The following is a 14,565-nucleotide window of genomic DNA, read 5'->3' as shown; positions in this document are numbered from 1 at the left end:
CTGGGCACGCACCAGGCATGCTCTGTGCCGGGGCTCGGAAGCTGCCTCCCAGCCTCCCGGGGCCTGCAGGTGGAGCTGTCTCTGAGCAGAACTGGGGTTTGCTGCCCTGCCTTTTCTCTGCTTGCTGGAAAATTCTACGCAGAGCTCCTCTGTCCAGTGCAGAGTACAGACAGAAGCTTCTCCAGAGAGACTCTGGAGGGCCCTGCTGGACATCAGTGTGGGCCCTGGAATGCCCGGTCTTGTTGTCAGAACCCCCGGTGTTGACGCAGAAGGGTCTAGTGCCTGTACCGAAGCTCCTTTTGAGTGGGTGTGGGTGCGTGAGGGTGAGAGCCGCTCACGGGCAGGGAGTGGGCGAGAAGGGCACCGTCAAATCAGCAGTCCCCTTTATGGGGTGGGGGGGTGGGGTGGCCTCACTGAATATGTGAACAGGGAGCAGCTTGGGCGGGGTTTAGTGTACGTGAGGTTTCCTGGGAGCTTTGCAGCATCCGCATATGGAGCCCACCATGGTGTTCTCCTTCCAGGTCCCGGAAGAGATGCAGGTGCATCATGGGAAAGTGGGCTTGCTAGATTGGCACGCCGGGCAGTGGAGTTACAGTCCAGGGCAGAAATAATGAGAAAAATCTTGTAGCTCATTTCCCCGACTGCCTGCCTATTCTGGGGCCCGCATCACACAGGGCTTATCTCTTAAGTTGTTGCTCTCGGCTGCGGTCTGTCTGACCATGACACCATTGCACGGTGCTTCACTGTACCCCCAGCTCGCTCAGCTGAGCCCCACAGACCTCCACCGAGGCACTGCTCACTCGGTCTTCAGCTTATGCCCAGGGAAAGCGGAGGGCTCTGCCAATCCCCTTGCAGTCCCCACTGGGGAAAGCTGAGGCCCTTGCCACCATGGCCCCAAAACACCAGGATCAACACCCAGCCGGTGGCAGAGCCTGTGACTCGTGTGGGGGGAAGGGCAGTTAGTCCTGGCGAGAGGAGTGACAGACTGCTCAGGGCTGCGGCCTCTGCAGGTGACAGGGTGGCCCTGTATGGTTCTTTGTCTTTTTTTTTTTTTTTTAAGATTTTATTTATTTGAAAGGCAGAGTTACAGAGAGAGAGAGAGAGAGAGAGAGAGAGATTGGCCTTCCATCCACTGGTTCACTCCCCAAGTGACTGCAATGGCCAGTCTGGGCCAGGCAAAGCCGGAAGTCAGGACCTCCGTCCAGGTCTCCCATGCGAGCACTTGGGCCACCTTCAGCCGTCTCCCCAGGTACATTGGCAGGACGCTGGATGGGGAATGGAGCAGCAGAGACTCGTATGGGATGCCGGCACCACGGGTGGCAGCTTAACCCACCGTGTCACAAGGCCACCTTTGCAGGAGGACTGTATCCAGAGAGGCCCTCGTGCAGCACTGTGTTCCTCGGCTGAATCGGGCGCGGGACCGTCTCGCAGGTGTCAGCCCTGCAGCCCTGGCACTCGGCCTCTGTGGACTGGTAGTTACATTTGCTGGGCTTCCAACGGGATCCTCCCAGCTTGAGGGTCTTCATCTGTGATTCCATTTGTGTGTAAGTCTGATTTTAATACGGTCTTTTAGTCATGTTAAGGCTGAATTTTTTTTTTTTTTTGGACAGGCAGAGTGGACAGTGAGAGAGACAGAGAGAAAGGTCTTCCTTTTGCCGTTGGTTCACCCTCCAATGGCCGCCGCGGCTGGTGCGCTGCGGCCGGTGCACCGCGCTGATCCAAAGGCAGGAGCCAGGTGCTTCTCCTGGTCTCCCATGGGGTGCAGGGCCCAAGCACTTGGGCCATCCTCCACTGCACTCCCTGGCCACAGCAGAGAGCTGGCCTGGAAGAGGGGCAACCGGGACAGAATCCGGCGCCCCGACCGGGACTAGAACCCGCTAGCCGGCGCCGCTAGGTGGAGGATTAGCCTAGTGAGCCACAGCGCCAGCCAACAGCTTCAGTTTTCTTAGATCTCATTTCCATGTTACTAATTTACGTGCTGGGGCAGGCATTGGCACAGCAGTGAGGTCTCTGACTGGCACACCCACGTTCCATGTTGGGGTGCCTGGTTTGCCTCCTGGCTCCTCTGCTTCTGATCGGTTTCCTGCAAATGGCCACACTGAGGAGCAGCAGGTGATGGCTAAGTACTTGGCCCCTGCCACCACGTGGGAGACCTGGATGGAATTCTTGGCTGGTGACGTTGGCCTGGCCAGCCCTGGCTGTTGTGGGCATTAGGGGAGTGAACCAACAGATGGAAGATTCTTTCTCTCTGGGAAGCCTGCCAGCCAGAACCTGCTGACCGGTGGGATCTGCTGACCGCAGTCTCCTGCCTGTCTAGCAGAACCCTCAGGGCGGGCGAGGTTGCCAGCTACCTTGCTCTGGTCACCTGTGTGAGGACGGAGGGCAGAACTGCCCGTCCTGAGGCTCACAGCCCTCGATCATGGTGAGGCCCGGGATGACTGGAGCAGAGCTGTGTGGGTGTTCTCTGAGCAGGTGCCTTCTCAGGGAGCTGTGGAACCGGTTCTCTGCATACCAACCAGACAGCAGCCCCGCGAGGTTCTGCATTCAGGGTAGCCAAGTCAGTCTTTGAGCACGGGGTGACAACGGTGACTGTTTCCTCTAGAAAAACAGGCACGCGTGTCCGATTCTGCATTGTTTCGGGAAGGTTAAGATCCCGCCCAGCCTGACCTCTGGGTCCGAGATGGAGGCAGCCGTGATCCGGGGGCTGGTGGTTGGAGAGAGCCCCCTCCTGTTCTGGGCAGGTGTCTCCTGGGGGTTCTGACAGTAGGTGTACAGCCTGCCCTGTCTGACGCCACGGGGACCATGGAACTGGCTTTGCAGGGGTCTGTCTGCCTCCCCATAGGCGGGTCTTCCTGATCACCAGGCTCTTTCCCACTGCAGGGCCTTCGCGTTTGCCCTCCGTGCTGCCTGGCATACTCTCGCTTCTCCTCTTCCGCGTCTCGGCTCTTTGCTAGCTCAAGTCCTCTTTCCTTGGGGAGACTTCCCCTTCCAGGCCTTGGGCACGCCTCCCTCCCACCTGTAGCACAGTGACAATCGGCTGTTCATTTGGAGACTAATTCAAGTCCACCTTTTTGGTCTGCTCCCTGGGGGCAGAAGATGGCTCTGCCCCCTTCCTGTTCCCCAGGTGTGTTCCAGGTTCCTCCCACGGCGCCTGGCACCCAGCAGAGCACGGCTGGCCCCGCGGCTGCCCGCTGCAGGGCAGGAGTTGTGGCGCTCTGGCGGGTGGCCGTCACGTCTCGTGCTCCTGGGTCTGTGTCTCACTCCCTCCTCTCTCCCCCGAGGCGTGCTGCGGCTGCTGGAGCACGGCGAGGAGTACGTGTTCACCCTGCCGAGTGCCTACGCCCGGTCCATCCTCACCATTCCCTGGGTGGAGCTGGGAGGAAAAGTCAGCATCAGCTGTGCCAAGACCGGGTACTCGGCGACAGTGATCTTCCACACGAAGCCGTTCTACGGGGGCAAGGTCCACAGGTAGGAGATGGCCCCCAGCCCCTGGCTCCGTCTCGTCCGGGGCCCTGGGTTTCCTTGCTGCGATAGAAAGCTGGCTTCCAGCAATAGGATAAGTTGCAAACTGAGATACAGAGACACGGTCTTTTCCCTACTTGGGACCACGTCTATGAAATAGGAGAAGTTTGCTGTGTGGAGGAGCACCAAGTATTTCGGTGGCTCCAGCTGTTCAAGCAAACGAGCCCCCCATCAGAGCAGATCTGCTGGGAAGGCGAGCTGCCACCTTGGGCTGTTCTCCTGGAAAGCATTGCCCCACAAGGCCGTCAGATTGCGGCCCTGGCTCGCGCAGGTGGCTGGAGGCAGCACTGGCTACGAGAGCGGATGGTGTGTATTTCTCCCCAGCTCCATGCCCAGGGATGCCACCCGTGTTGGTGGTGGCGTCAGCCACAGAGGTGGGCAGATGTTAAAGTTAGGATCTCCCCTTTCGCCAGAGACAGCCATTCCACAGTGGTTCCTAGCACACCGCTACCACGTACCCTTCGGTCGTGTGCACCCCTCACACCTGCTGCCCCACCTCGGAACTGTGACCCTCTCCAGGCCCAGGGAGAAGGCTTCCAAGCCTTTCTGGAAAACTCTTTATTCAGCCTGAGCTGGGCCTTGAGACAAAGCAGGGCCCTGCTTGTGCAGACAGGGTCCAGGTGGAGAGGGAGTGGGGAGACCTGGGGTTCCCAAACACCAAGCAAGCGAGAGGCCACGGATCTCCACAAGGCCCTTTCAGAGCGAGGGTGGAGGGCGGCCCTCCGAGCTGCCACAGTGAGAGGGAGGGTGCTGGTGAGACCAGCGGTCTTGGTTCTGCCCTGGCTTCATTGAGGGGAGGCGTGGCTGCCGGGCTGAGCCGGCAGAGAGCAGCCGAGGTGAACCCACACGCAGAACTGGCCTCGGGGAAGGACTGGGCGGCTCTCCTCCCACGCTGGGTACAGTTAAGCTGTAGCGCTGTTAGATGCCGTCGTGGGGAAGAGAGAGTGTGTCCTGTTTTGTTTTCACTGAATCGCTCAATGTCCACACCAGCGATAACCTTTTCTATAACCACTGTGTGTGTATCAAAGCTAAGAAACAAACACTGCTGCTTACTATTAGCTCATCTACAAATTATTCAGATTTCCCCAACACCACCTTTTTTTTCTGTTCGAGGATGGTAGATACTATTTTAAGAGCTAGTCTTTGAATGAACTGCAAAAACAAAAACAAAAACAAAAACAAAACAAAACAAAAAAACACCCAAAACCAAAACACCAGCCCCTTCTGCTGAGCCCACCCACACGGGAGCACCTGTGCGTGGGAGTGTGGCTTTTCATAGCTTGCAAAGCGTGTTCACGTAGCTCGCTCCTTGCTTCAGGGTCACGGCAGAAGTGAAGCACAACCCGACCAACACCATTGTCTGTAAAGCCCACGGGGAATGGAACGGCTCCCTGGAGTTCACCTACAGCAACGGAGAAACCAGAGTCATCGACACGGCCACCTTGCCGGTGTACCCCAAGAGGATCCGGCCTCTCGAGAAGCAGGGGCCCATGGAGTCCAGGTGAGGCCCCACGGCCCCTCTCCGGCTGGGTGGGCGTAAAGCTGCACTTGAGAGAGACACGCAGGGGGCACGGCTGAAAGCTCAGCCAATGGAGATGGCAGCGGGTCATGGTCCTCTGGCAGCTTTAGGGCTTTCTGCCGTGTGTCACTACGGTGTCAGTTGCTTCAACTTCAGTTAAGTCATTCTGTATTTATGGGGTGGGGTGTGAAGATAGTCTACAGAAGCCTTTTAGTTAAAAAAATTGTTTATTTGAAATGCAGTGTGATAGAGAAATGAGATAGAGATCTTGCACCTGCTGGTTCACTCCCTACTTGGCTACAACAGTCAGGGCTGGGCGAGGCCAAAGCCAGGAGCCAGGAACTCCATCAGGTCTACCACATGGATGGCAGGGGCCCAAGCACTTGAGTAGATGATGGCTACTGCTTTCCCGGGTGCATTAGCAGGGAGCTGGATTGGAAGTGGAGCAGCTGGGGCTTGAACTGGGCTGTGCTATGGGATGCGGGCTTCACAAATGGTGGCTCAATTCACTGTGCCACAACACCTGCCCTGCAGTGAATTTTTAAGCTATCCTGAAAACACTTGTCAACTCAACTGATACGTTGCTGACTGCAAAGTTAAGTGCAGAGAATTGCTGGTCATCACAGAACTCTGCAGCCATGCCCTGAGATTCTGTTTTTCTTCTTACCAGATTGCCAGCACCTGATCTTTTAATAATGATGGCAAAGAAGTGGGGAAGTGGCCAGTCTGTACCCTGCGCTTCCAGCCACAGTGTGTGCATGGATCGGTAGCTTTAAACTCGTGAATTCCGCTATATCTTGTATTCTACTTCCGGGACTCTAGGGGAGAATTCTGAGATTCAGAACAGATTGAAAGAAAACTTAAAAAAAAAAAAAAAAACAATAGAAGAAAGAGAAGCCACCTGTGTTTGAAATAGTTAAATGATGGAGTATTACTCTATTACTATAGCCACTCTGTGGGATAAATATAATACAGCCACTTAAAATGATACTTACACAGGTACAAGCAGGATCTTCTGGGTATATGCCATTTTAATTTTAAATCTAGGATATTAGCAAAGTATAGTCCATGGGTCCATTTCAGTCTGTGGCTGATTTTGTAAATAAAGTTTTTTTTAAAGATTTATTTATTTGAAAGTCAGAGTTACACAGAGAGGAGAGGCAGAGAGAGAGAATGCACGCACATGAGGGAGAAATCTTCCATCCGCTGGTCCACCCCCCAAGTAGCCGCTACGGCCGGTGCTGCGCCGATCCGAAGCCAGGAGCCAGGAGCTTCTTCCGGGTCTCCCATGCAGGTGCAGGGGCCCAAGGACTTGGGCCATCCTCTACTGCTTCCCCAGGCCATAGCAGAGAGCTGGATGGGAAGTGGAGCAGCCGGGACTTGGACCAGCGCCCATGTGGGATGCCGGCACCGCAGACGGCGGCTTTACCTGCTATGGCGCAGCACTGGCCCCAAGCCGGGAAGTTTAAGAGCCAGCATTATGTTGGATTCTGGTGAGGGCCTTGTGCTGCTTCCACACATGGCAGAAAGTGGGCGTGCAGTGGGGCGCCCTTGCTTTGTCACAGCCTGCTCCAGCCGTTCGCCCCCTCCCTTGAGGATGTCTGGCAAGAGGGGGCTCCACCCCACGACTCAGACACCTCCCACCAGGCCCCAGCTCCCCATGCTGCTGCTGCGCTGAGAAATTACGGTTCCCACACAGGTTGGCAGGGGAGCGCCTGCACCGAAGCCATCACTGGGCTAAGGTGAGATTACAGCCGGTTCTGGGGCCGGGTCGGCTGTGACGGGGGAAGCCTGTGGCCCGGAGGAAGGCGTGCTGGGGGAAGGCGTGTCATAGCAGGGCCGCGTGACATGCAGAGAGTCTACTAAGGCTGAACCTAACACAAGGAGCCCAAACCCTGGCTTTGTGGTAGGCTTAGTGCCCTCTTTCTTCAGATCTGTTGGTTCTGGTGTAGCAAAGGCACCCTTCCCTGTGTCCACCTGGACAGCACAGACTCATCAGTCATCGTTCCAGCCCAGCCTGGAGGGCAACAGGAGCAGAACAAGGCAGAGATACGGGTCCGCCTGCCCGCTCTGCCTCCCAGGGGGCATTCCCCGAAGGAGGAGCCCTGGGGGCCCCCTCCTGGCCTGCCTGGTTGCTGGGAACGAACCTGATTGCCTGCTGGTTGTCCTCTCCACCATATCGAGCCGAGTAGCTGCTCCGCATCAGGACTTTCCCTGCGCCACTTTCTGTCCAGTGATGTGGACTTTCCCTGAGCTATGGAGGAATGGAGCCCAAACCCTTGCTCCCTTTAGAAGTGCGGCAGCTGCCGCAAGGGCTCCTGTTCTCCCCAGCAGGTCTCCAGGGCCTTGTCTGCAAAGGCAGAGCTGGGAGGTGGGGTGGGCATCAGTGTGGCAGGTGTGTCCATGGGAGACCTGTTGCCTGTTCCCTCGTGGTGGTGCCTAGCCCTGGCCAGGCCCCCAGGCCCCAGTGAGCCCTCTTGGAAGGCGGCAGAGCCAAGTTATCCTCTCGTCTGGCCATGCCTGCAAAATGTGCTCTTTGAGCTTGGTCTGAGCGAGGTCCGGTCTAGACCAGGATCCTTCTCCCCTCACAGCTAAGAGGCAGGGCCGGCCGCCCTGCTGCAGCTCCTCCCCAACACTTTGCCTGGCTGACCCCTCCCCTGAGAGGGCTCCCCGGGCCTCCTTTTGCTTTGGTTGGGGACCCTGTGCCCGGCTGGGGGAAAACTTCATCCGTGGGCCGGTTCTGCTCCCACCACCCTCCTCTCCAGTCCTTGAGATTCTGTGTCCTCGAAACTTGGGCCTCTGTCTTGGGCTGGTACTTTGTGCCCAGCCCCACTCCTTGCGTTTCCTGCCCTCACCTCCCTTCGCGGTGCTGGCCAGCCCCTCATGTGAGCCGTCAGGGCACAGCACAAAGGGCCTTATAGCTCGGTTCTAGAAGCTTCTCTTGTGAGACAGTGGGGGCCAGAGCCTTGCGTGCTCTGTATATCCTTACAGCGGGATCATGGTGGGCCCTGGGGCAGGGCAGCCTGCAGCCACCCTTGTGTTTGTCACTCGCCCGAGGGGGCGCACGCGGCGCCTCCTCCCAGCCGGGCAGGGATTCTGGGATTCCTGCAGGCTGCCCTGCATGATGAACGAACGCACGCGGCGGGAAGCAGCTGTCTGTGCAGAGGCGGAGGGCGTGTGCACCCACTGGTCCCTGGCTGCCTGCTGGGGAAGCAGGTGTTGTTCGCCGCTTACCTGCTTGGCGGTGTTGGGCCGGTCGCTTAAGGTCACATCGCAGATGACGGTAATACAGCATCTGTACGCTGACCACTCCCATTTCCAGATTGGTCCTCAAACGGATCCCAGGGTGCAGCTCCTGGTCCCGGAGAGCCGTCCCTGGAGAGGCCTCGCCTGGGTGCTGCTTCCCGGCTCTGGCTGCTCCCAGCCAGCCGGCCCCACCTGATGGGTGCCTCTCCTCCGTGTGTTCCCAGGAACCTCTGGCGGGAGGTGACCCGATACCTGCGGCTGGGGGACATCGATGCAGCCACGGAGCAGAAGCGGCACCTGGAGGAGAAACAGCGGGTGGAGGAGCGGAAGAGAGAGAACCTGCGCGCGCCGTGGCGACCCAAGTATTTTATCCAGGAGGTAACCCTGTCCCCCGGCCCTGGGTCCCTGCTCTTGCGGGCGTGTCTGGGCGGGAGGGCAGATGGGCGTTCCTGCTAGCCAGGCAGCTGAATGAATGGGGACAGGCGGGCAGCGGAGGCCCTGGGGCGGGCTGGGGGCTGCAGCCCGGGGCCAGGCTGGCTGTAGGGTAGTTTTTCTGCTAATGTGTTCGCGATGATGTCTGGAGGCCTCACACTATCTCAAGGGCTGAACTGTGCAACTGACACTTCCCCTCTCTCCACCGACTGCCAGCCTGCAGGGAGGGAAGGGAATGGGTTGCAGGCCTGGGTACTGTTTTGGTTTTTAAAAGAAAGTTAGTCGTCATCCCGACGGCTGTATCAGTAGCACTGATTGGCCTGAAGTGCCTCAGAGCCCACCTCCACACCTGCCAGGGTGATTGACAGCTGCCGTGCATGGCTTTGCCTTCCTTGGCAGGGTGGACACACCTGCATATGTCTTGTGCCTAACATGCTGCTGCTGGCACCCAGGAAAGTGGCATGGCGAGGCAGAAATCACATCCACGTGGCCGCCCGCTGCACGCCTAGCTGAGGCCCTCGTGCTAGGGAGGAAGTTCATGGAGTAACTGGGAAGAAGAGTGGGCAGTTACGAGAGCGTGGGAGCCACAGTTTTTAGCCCAGGCCCTGAGGAGCCCCCAGCCAGAGGGGGGAAGGCAGGAGTCCACCTCTGAAGAGGGCGATGCTGCTCACCTCCCGGCGGCCATGGACTTGGCCGTCTCGTTCTTGAGGAGGAGTCAGAAGTCTGATACTTGCACAGTGTTCAGGGTGTTAAACACCCAGGAGCCGTCGAGGTGTGTCTGTGGGTCTGTCTTGTTCTGTGCAGACACAGGCTGTGGGGTGGATTCAGGCCACGTCGGGAGCAGCTGGAGGTGGACTCGGGCCAGGGGCGGGGAGCTGTCGCCACTCCTCCCCACAATCAGGAACCCAGGGCTGCGGACCGAGACTTCAAGGTTGCATTCTGGCTCGTACCGGAAGGCGGCTTGGGGACACTGTGGCTTTCCGGGTCATGGAGTTGGGGACCCAGGAGAGGAAACCCCTTGAAGCATCCTGCTCTGTGGTTCTGGTCTCTCTGAGACGGCTGATTTGCCTGGCTTCCAGGGACAGTTCCTCTCCATCCACTGGGTTTCCTTTAGAGCCACTGTGGAGGAGACTTGGGGACCTGTGCCCACCACTCACGGTCTGCCTTCCACCAGAGCCGTCACCGCGGGGATACGCCCTTCTAGTTGAGCACCACGCTGGATTTCCCAATCCAAGTCTCGGCTTTTTCTCACGTGGCGTTTGACAAGCAGTGGTGGTCATGTGTGCCGGTTTCCCGGTGACCGCTGCCTCCTGGAGCAAGGCTTTGGTGGGCCTTGCCCTGCGGGCAGGGGGCTGTCAGTGTCTGGGCGTATTTTGCGTGTGCAAACCCTCAGCTTTCCTCCCTGGCCACTCATCCAATCACCCTCTTGCCCTCGTCCATCTCAGAGTGCTTCGTTGTTCTTGTCGTTATTTTTGGTTTTTTGCCAAGCCGTCTTCCTTGATGTAAGCCCACAGAGCCTGCTTGAATTTTTGGTCATTTTGGGTCTTGGTTTCCTCCTGAAAGACCAAGAAAGGAAGATCCGCGGGGATGTCAGAAGCAACAGGCTGAGAAGGGGCAGCAGGAGCAGCAGCCTGGCCTGGGTGCTGGGGTGTCGGGGACAGGGCACCCCCCAGGCTGGCGGCCACCCTCGGCGTCCACTCCTGGGCCTCTGCACATCCCGCGGAGAGGGCTCCGTGTAATGTCTCCTTCCTCCTCCTACAGGGCGACGGCTGGGTGTACCTCAGTCCCCTCTGGAAGGCACACTGACCAGGAAGAGGTGCAGAGCTTTCTCAAACAGCCCTGTTTCGGGGAGGAATTAAAAGTGGTGCAGTATCACGGTTCCGTGGGCACTTGCTGAAAACTCTTGCTAGCATTCGAGAAATGGTAACGGAGGTTATCTACTGTGAAAACTGCACCGGCAGACTCCGCTGGGACATCGGATCTCAAGAGCCATCGGGGCATGTGTGTGGACATACTGTGTCCACACACACACACACACACACACACAGGATGATGCACCTGCTGAGTGCTATGACACATGTAAATACTGCACTCACCAGGGTTTAAGTGGGTCACCATAAGCTTTTTATCAATGAAGTTTGAATTTTTCTATTTTTCACTTTGCCAAAAACGTTTTGCACTTACCAAGTTGTTCTGGAGTGGCACAGTCCAGCTGATGTCCACGTGGTAGAAGGTGGCTCATTCCTGGTAAAAGGGTGAGAGGCGATCAAGTCAAAATTATTGTTGTGATTCTGACCTCTCTCTCTGCCTTAGCATCTTGTCTGTCCATTCTCAATCAGGACGGTTACTGCTGGAGGGGGGTGGCAGGAACTGTTCAGGGTTCGTACCTGAACCCCTTGGGAGCTGAGCCAGGCCCCACAACGTGTCTCTGGGACAGTGTCTCAAAGCACTGGTCATATATTTTTCAGAAGCTGTTCCATTTACAGAAAAACACAATCATAAGGAGACGTCACTACTTTCATGATGAAAAAAAGGGCTTTAGAAGTTAAATACACACAAGCACATACAGACACGCACAACCACCACCCCTAACTTATATGTAGTTTGGGGAACGACAAAATAACTTCCTGCAAATTTTGTTTCTAAGTGCATCTCTCTGGTTTGATCCAAACTCCACAAAAAAAAAAAAAAAAGCCACTGTGATGAGAACATACATAACATACATAAAACCTACATACATGTGCTCCATGGTTTCAGTTGAATTGTAGTCTGCAGTCTTGACTTTGAGATCAAAGACATGACCAAGATAAAAATCAAGGGGAAAAATGACTTGATTTTTGCTCAGTGCTTAATTTATTTTTTACTGTACCACTCCAATGATATTTATAAAATCCAATAGCATGAACGCTTCTCTGTAGTAATACTAATTTTGTGCCTTTTGTCTGATTTCTTAAGACCAATTGTTCACACTTTGTAGATATTAGACAAATATATTTCGATTAAATATTATACTTACCTGTGTGTCTGCATTGTGTTTTCTGGGATTCCAAAGTTCTCATAAATCGGTGGCTCTGAATAACTTGTTTTCTTGGGTAGATGTTTCCAGTTATTGATATGAATAGCAACCATGTCCATTTCAACACAGTTTCTTATTTAATGCCAACACATAGAAAAAATCCAACGGATAAGCATTATGTAGGGTGTGTTTGCAAGTGCGTATCTGAAAGGCAGGGAGAGAGATCGAGATCTTCCTTTCACCGGTTTGCTCCCCAAATGCCTGCCAGGACTGACTGGGCCAGGTGTGGCTTGGAGCCTGGAGCTCCATCCAGGTCTCCCAGGGGATGGCAGGGAGCTAAGTACCTGCGGCCTCCCAGGGTGCGCATTCCCAGGAAGCTGGAGTGGAGGCAGAGGAGCCAGGACCCGAACACCTGCCCTGAGGGTACGTCCAAGGTGTGTGCAGTGTTGCGTGTTGTGTGGAGCTGTTGCCGGAAGACGTCATATTGGTCCTCTCTAGGGCATAGCCGTAAAACACCTGTGTGAACGGAGTGTTGGGACCTCGTTGGGCTGTGGGGAGAGCAGAGCAGATGCTGTTTCGAGGTGTGGGGGTGTAGGGGACCCTCACTGAGAAGACTGAAAAGTACCCACTGTGGTGATTCTGGTTCTTGCAGTCTTAACGAAGCGTTCACCATCTCGCTTTGCTTTTGGGGTGGGTGGGTGTGAATTTTGTTTTATACAAGCTGTGAAATATCACATGCTGGGAGAGTTATATCAAAGAAGTTCAGCTCCAGTAATAAACACTCGTGCGCCCCCCGATTGCAAGAGCTAAGTGTGTCAGTATTTTAAAAGCCTCTGAGACCTTCCAGGGTGCCCCTTTGAGGACTGTTGCTGCTGTGTAAGGCTACTTGTGTATTTGTAAGCAGCATTTTGGTTGTGCCTGGTCTTGGACTTTGCACAAATGGACTCCTACTGTGTCACACTCTCGTCGGTTTATTTGGGCCACCATTTTATTCCATGTTGCTATGAGTTGCTCTATTTGATTCTCCTTTGCTGAATTCAGTTTTTTTTTTATTGTGGTACAAAATAACAGCTTGCCATTTTAACTTTCAGTGCACAGTTCATTGGCATTCAAGTGCGTTTTATTTTTGTGCAACTGATACGACCATCCACCTGCAGATGTGGGTACATGCTCCTACATGAAACTGTTCCCATAATGGATAACTCTCCAGTGTCCTCCCCACTGTCCCCCTGCCCAGTCCTGGCAGCAGCCACCTATATTCCATCCCTCTGGACTGGACCACCCTAAGGACCTCACCCATATATACGGGATGTCAGCATTGCCGGCGGCTTAACCTGCTGCGCCACAAGGCCAGGCCCAACACTTGGCTTCCATGTCTGGCTTATTGCACTTAGCACAGTGTGTGCAAGGTTCATGCTGCGGTGGGTGTGTCAGAATTGCCTTTGGTTTTGAGGCTGAATATTACACACACACACACACACACACACACAAATATTGCTCATGCAGTTACTTGTTAGGTGTACAAATTTCCGATTTTCTGCTTCCAAGTGGTTTGGGAATTTACCCAGCCGTGGAGTCACTGGATCAGTTCCGAGGCACTGCCTGCTGTTGGTCATGCTGGCTGGCTGGACCCGTTTGCAACCCAGCCGGCACAAAGCGTCCTCCTTTCTCCACATCCTCACCGGGGCTGGTTCTTCCTCTTTGCTCGTTGGTTGTTCTACATAGGAACCACCCTGAAGGTTGGGGTGTGCGCTCTCCCTGTGGTCTTGGTTTGCATTTCCCTGATGACTTGTGCTGCTGCGCTGCTTCCCTGTGTTTGCGCTCATTCGTGTCTCCTTTGGAGACCTGCCTGCTCAAGTCGCTGGCCCACGTTCGAATGGGAGTGCTCGCTGGACAACTGTAGGAACTCCTTCCACATTCTGGATGGAAGTCTCTTACCAGATGAGTGATTTCCAGATACTTCCCTTGTAATCCGTGGGCTGTCTTTTCACTCCATTGACAGGGACACTTGATGCGCAGAAGTTTTTAATTTTAATAACTTTTAATTACCTTTTTAAATGACTTTTAATGACTTCTTTTTTCCTTTTGTGGCCTGTGTTTTTGAGATTCTATCCAAGAAATCATTCATGCTGTGAAACCTTCGCCCTGCCTTTTGTTTTCTCATAGTGTTAGGCCCTGCATTTAGGTCACTTCGTCAGTTTTAGTGTGTGGTGAGGATATCCGGCTTCCCCGACATTTGATGGAGGACTGTCTTTTGCCCACTGACTGATGTTGCTATCCTGTTGAAAATCCATTGCTGCATACAGGAGCCCTGGCTTCTGTACTCTATTCTGTTCCATTGGCCTGTCTGTTAAACCATACTACCTTGCTGCTGCTGTTTTTTTTTTTTTTTTTCTTCAGTTGGTTTGGTCATCAGGCTTCCTTGAGTTTCCATGTGACTTTTTTTATTTTTTTATTTTTTTTATTTTTTATTTTTTGACAGGCAGAGTGGACAGTGAGAGAGAGAGACAGAGAGAAAGGTCTTCCTTTGCCGTTGGTTCCCCCTCCAATGGCTGCCGCGGCCGGCGCGCTGCGGCCGGCGCACCGCGCTGATCCGATGGCAGGAGCCAGGAGCCAGGTGCTTTTCCTGGTCTCCCATGCGGGTGCAGGGCCCAAGCACCTGGGTCATCCTCCACTGTACTCCCTGGCCACAGCAGAGGGCTGGCCTGGAAGAGGGGCAACCGGGACAGAATCCAGCGCCCCAACCGGGACTAGAACCCGGTGTGCCGGCGCCGCTAGGCGAAGGATTAGCCTAGTGAGCCGCGGCGCCGGCCTCCATGTGACTTTAGAA

At 55.1% G+C, this 14,565-nt stretch overlaps 1 protein-coding gene across 3 annotated transcripts in view; it reads left to right on the top strand.

Moving 5' to 3' along the window:
- Window positions 1-11,734, top strand: part of OSBPL10 (oxysterol binding protein like 10) — a 300,684-nt gene extending 288,950 nt beyond the window's left edge. For all 3 annotated transcript variants that reach the window (XM_051858914.2, XM_008266099.4, XM_002716244.5), the window contains 4 exons: window positions 3,282-3,468; window positions 4,841-5,023; window positions 8,512-8,665; window positions 10,481-11,734. In XM_051858914.2, coding sequence (XP_051714874.2) covers window positions 3,282-3,468; window positions 4,841-5,023; window positions 8,512-8,665; window positions 10,481-10,525 — 569 coding nt within the window. In that variant the 3' untranslated portion in view covers window positions 10,526-11,734. The remainder of the gene's footprint in view (window positions 1-3,281; window positions 3,469-4,840; window positions 5,024-8,511; window positions 8,666-10,480) is intronic.
- The last annotated feature ends 2,831 nt before the right edge of the window (window positions 11,735-14,565 follow it).

Source organism: Oryctolagus cuniculus, chromosome 4 (assembly GCF_964237555.1).
Source record: "Oryctolagus cuniculus chromosome 4, mOryCun1.1, whole genome shotgun sequence".
Classification (NCBI taxonomy): Eukaryota; Metazoa; Chordata; class Mammalia; order Lagomorpha; family Leporidae; genus Oryctolagus; species Oryctolagus cuniculus.
This window is presented reverse-complemented; position numbering and strand designations above follow the sequence as displayed.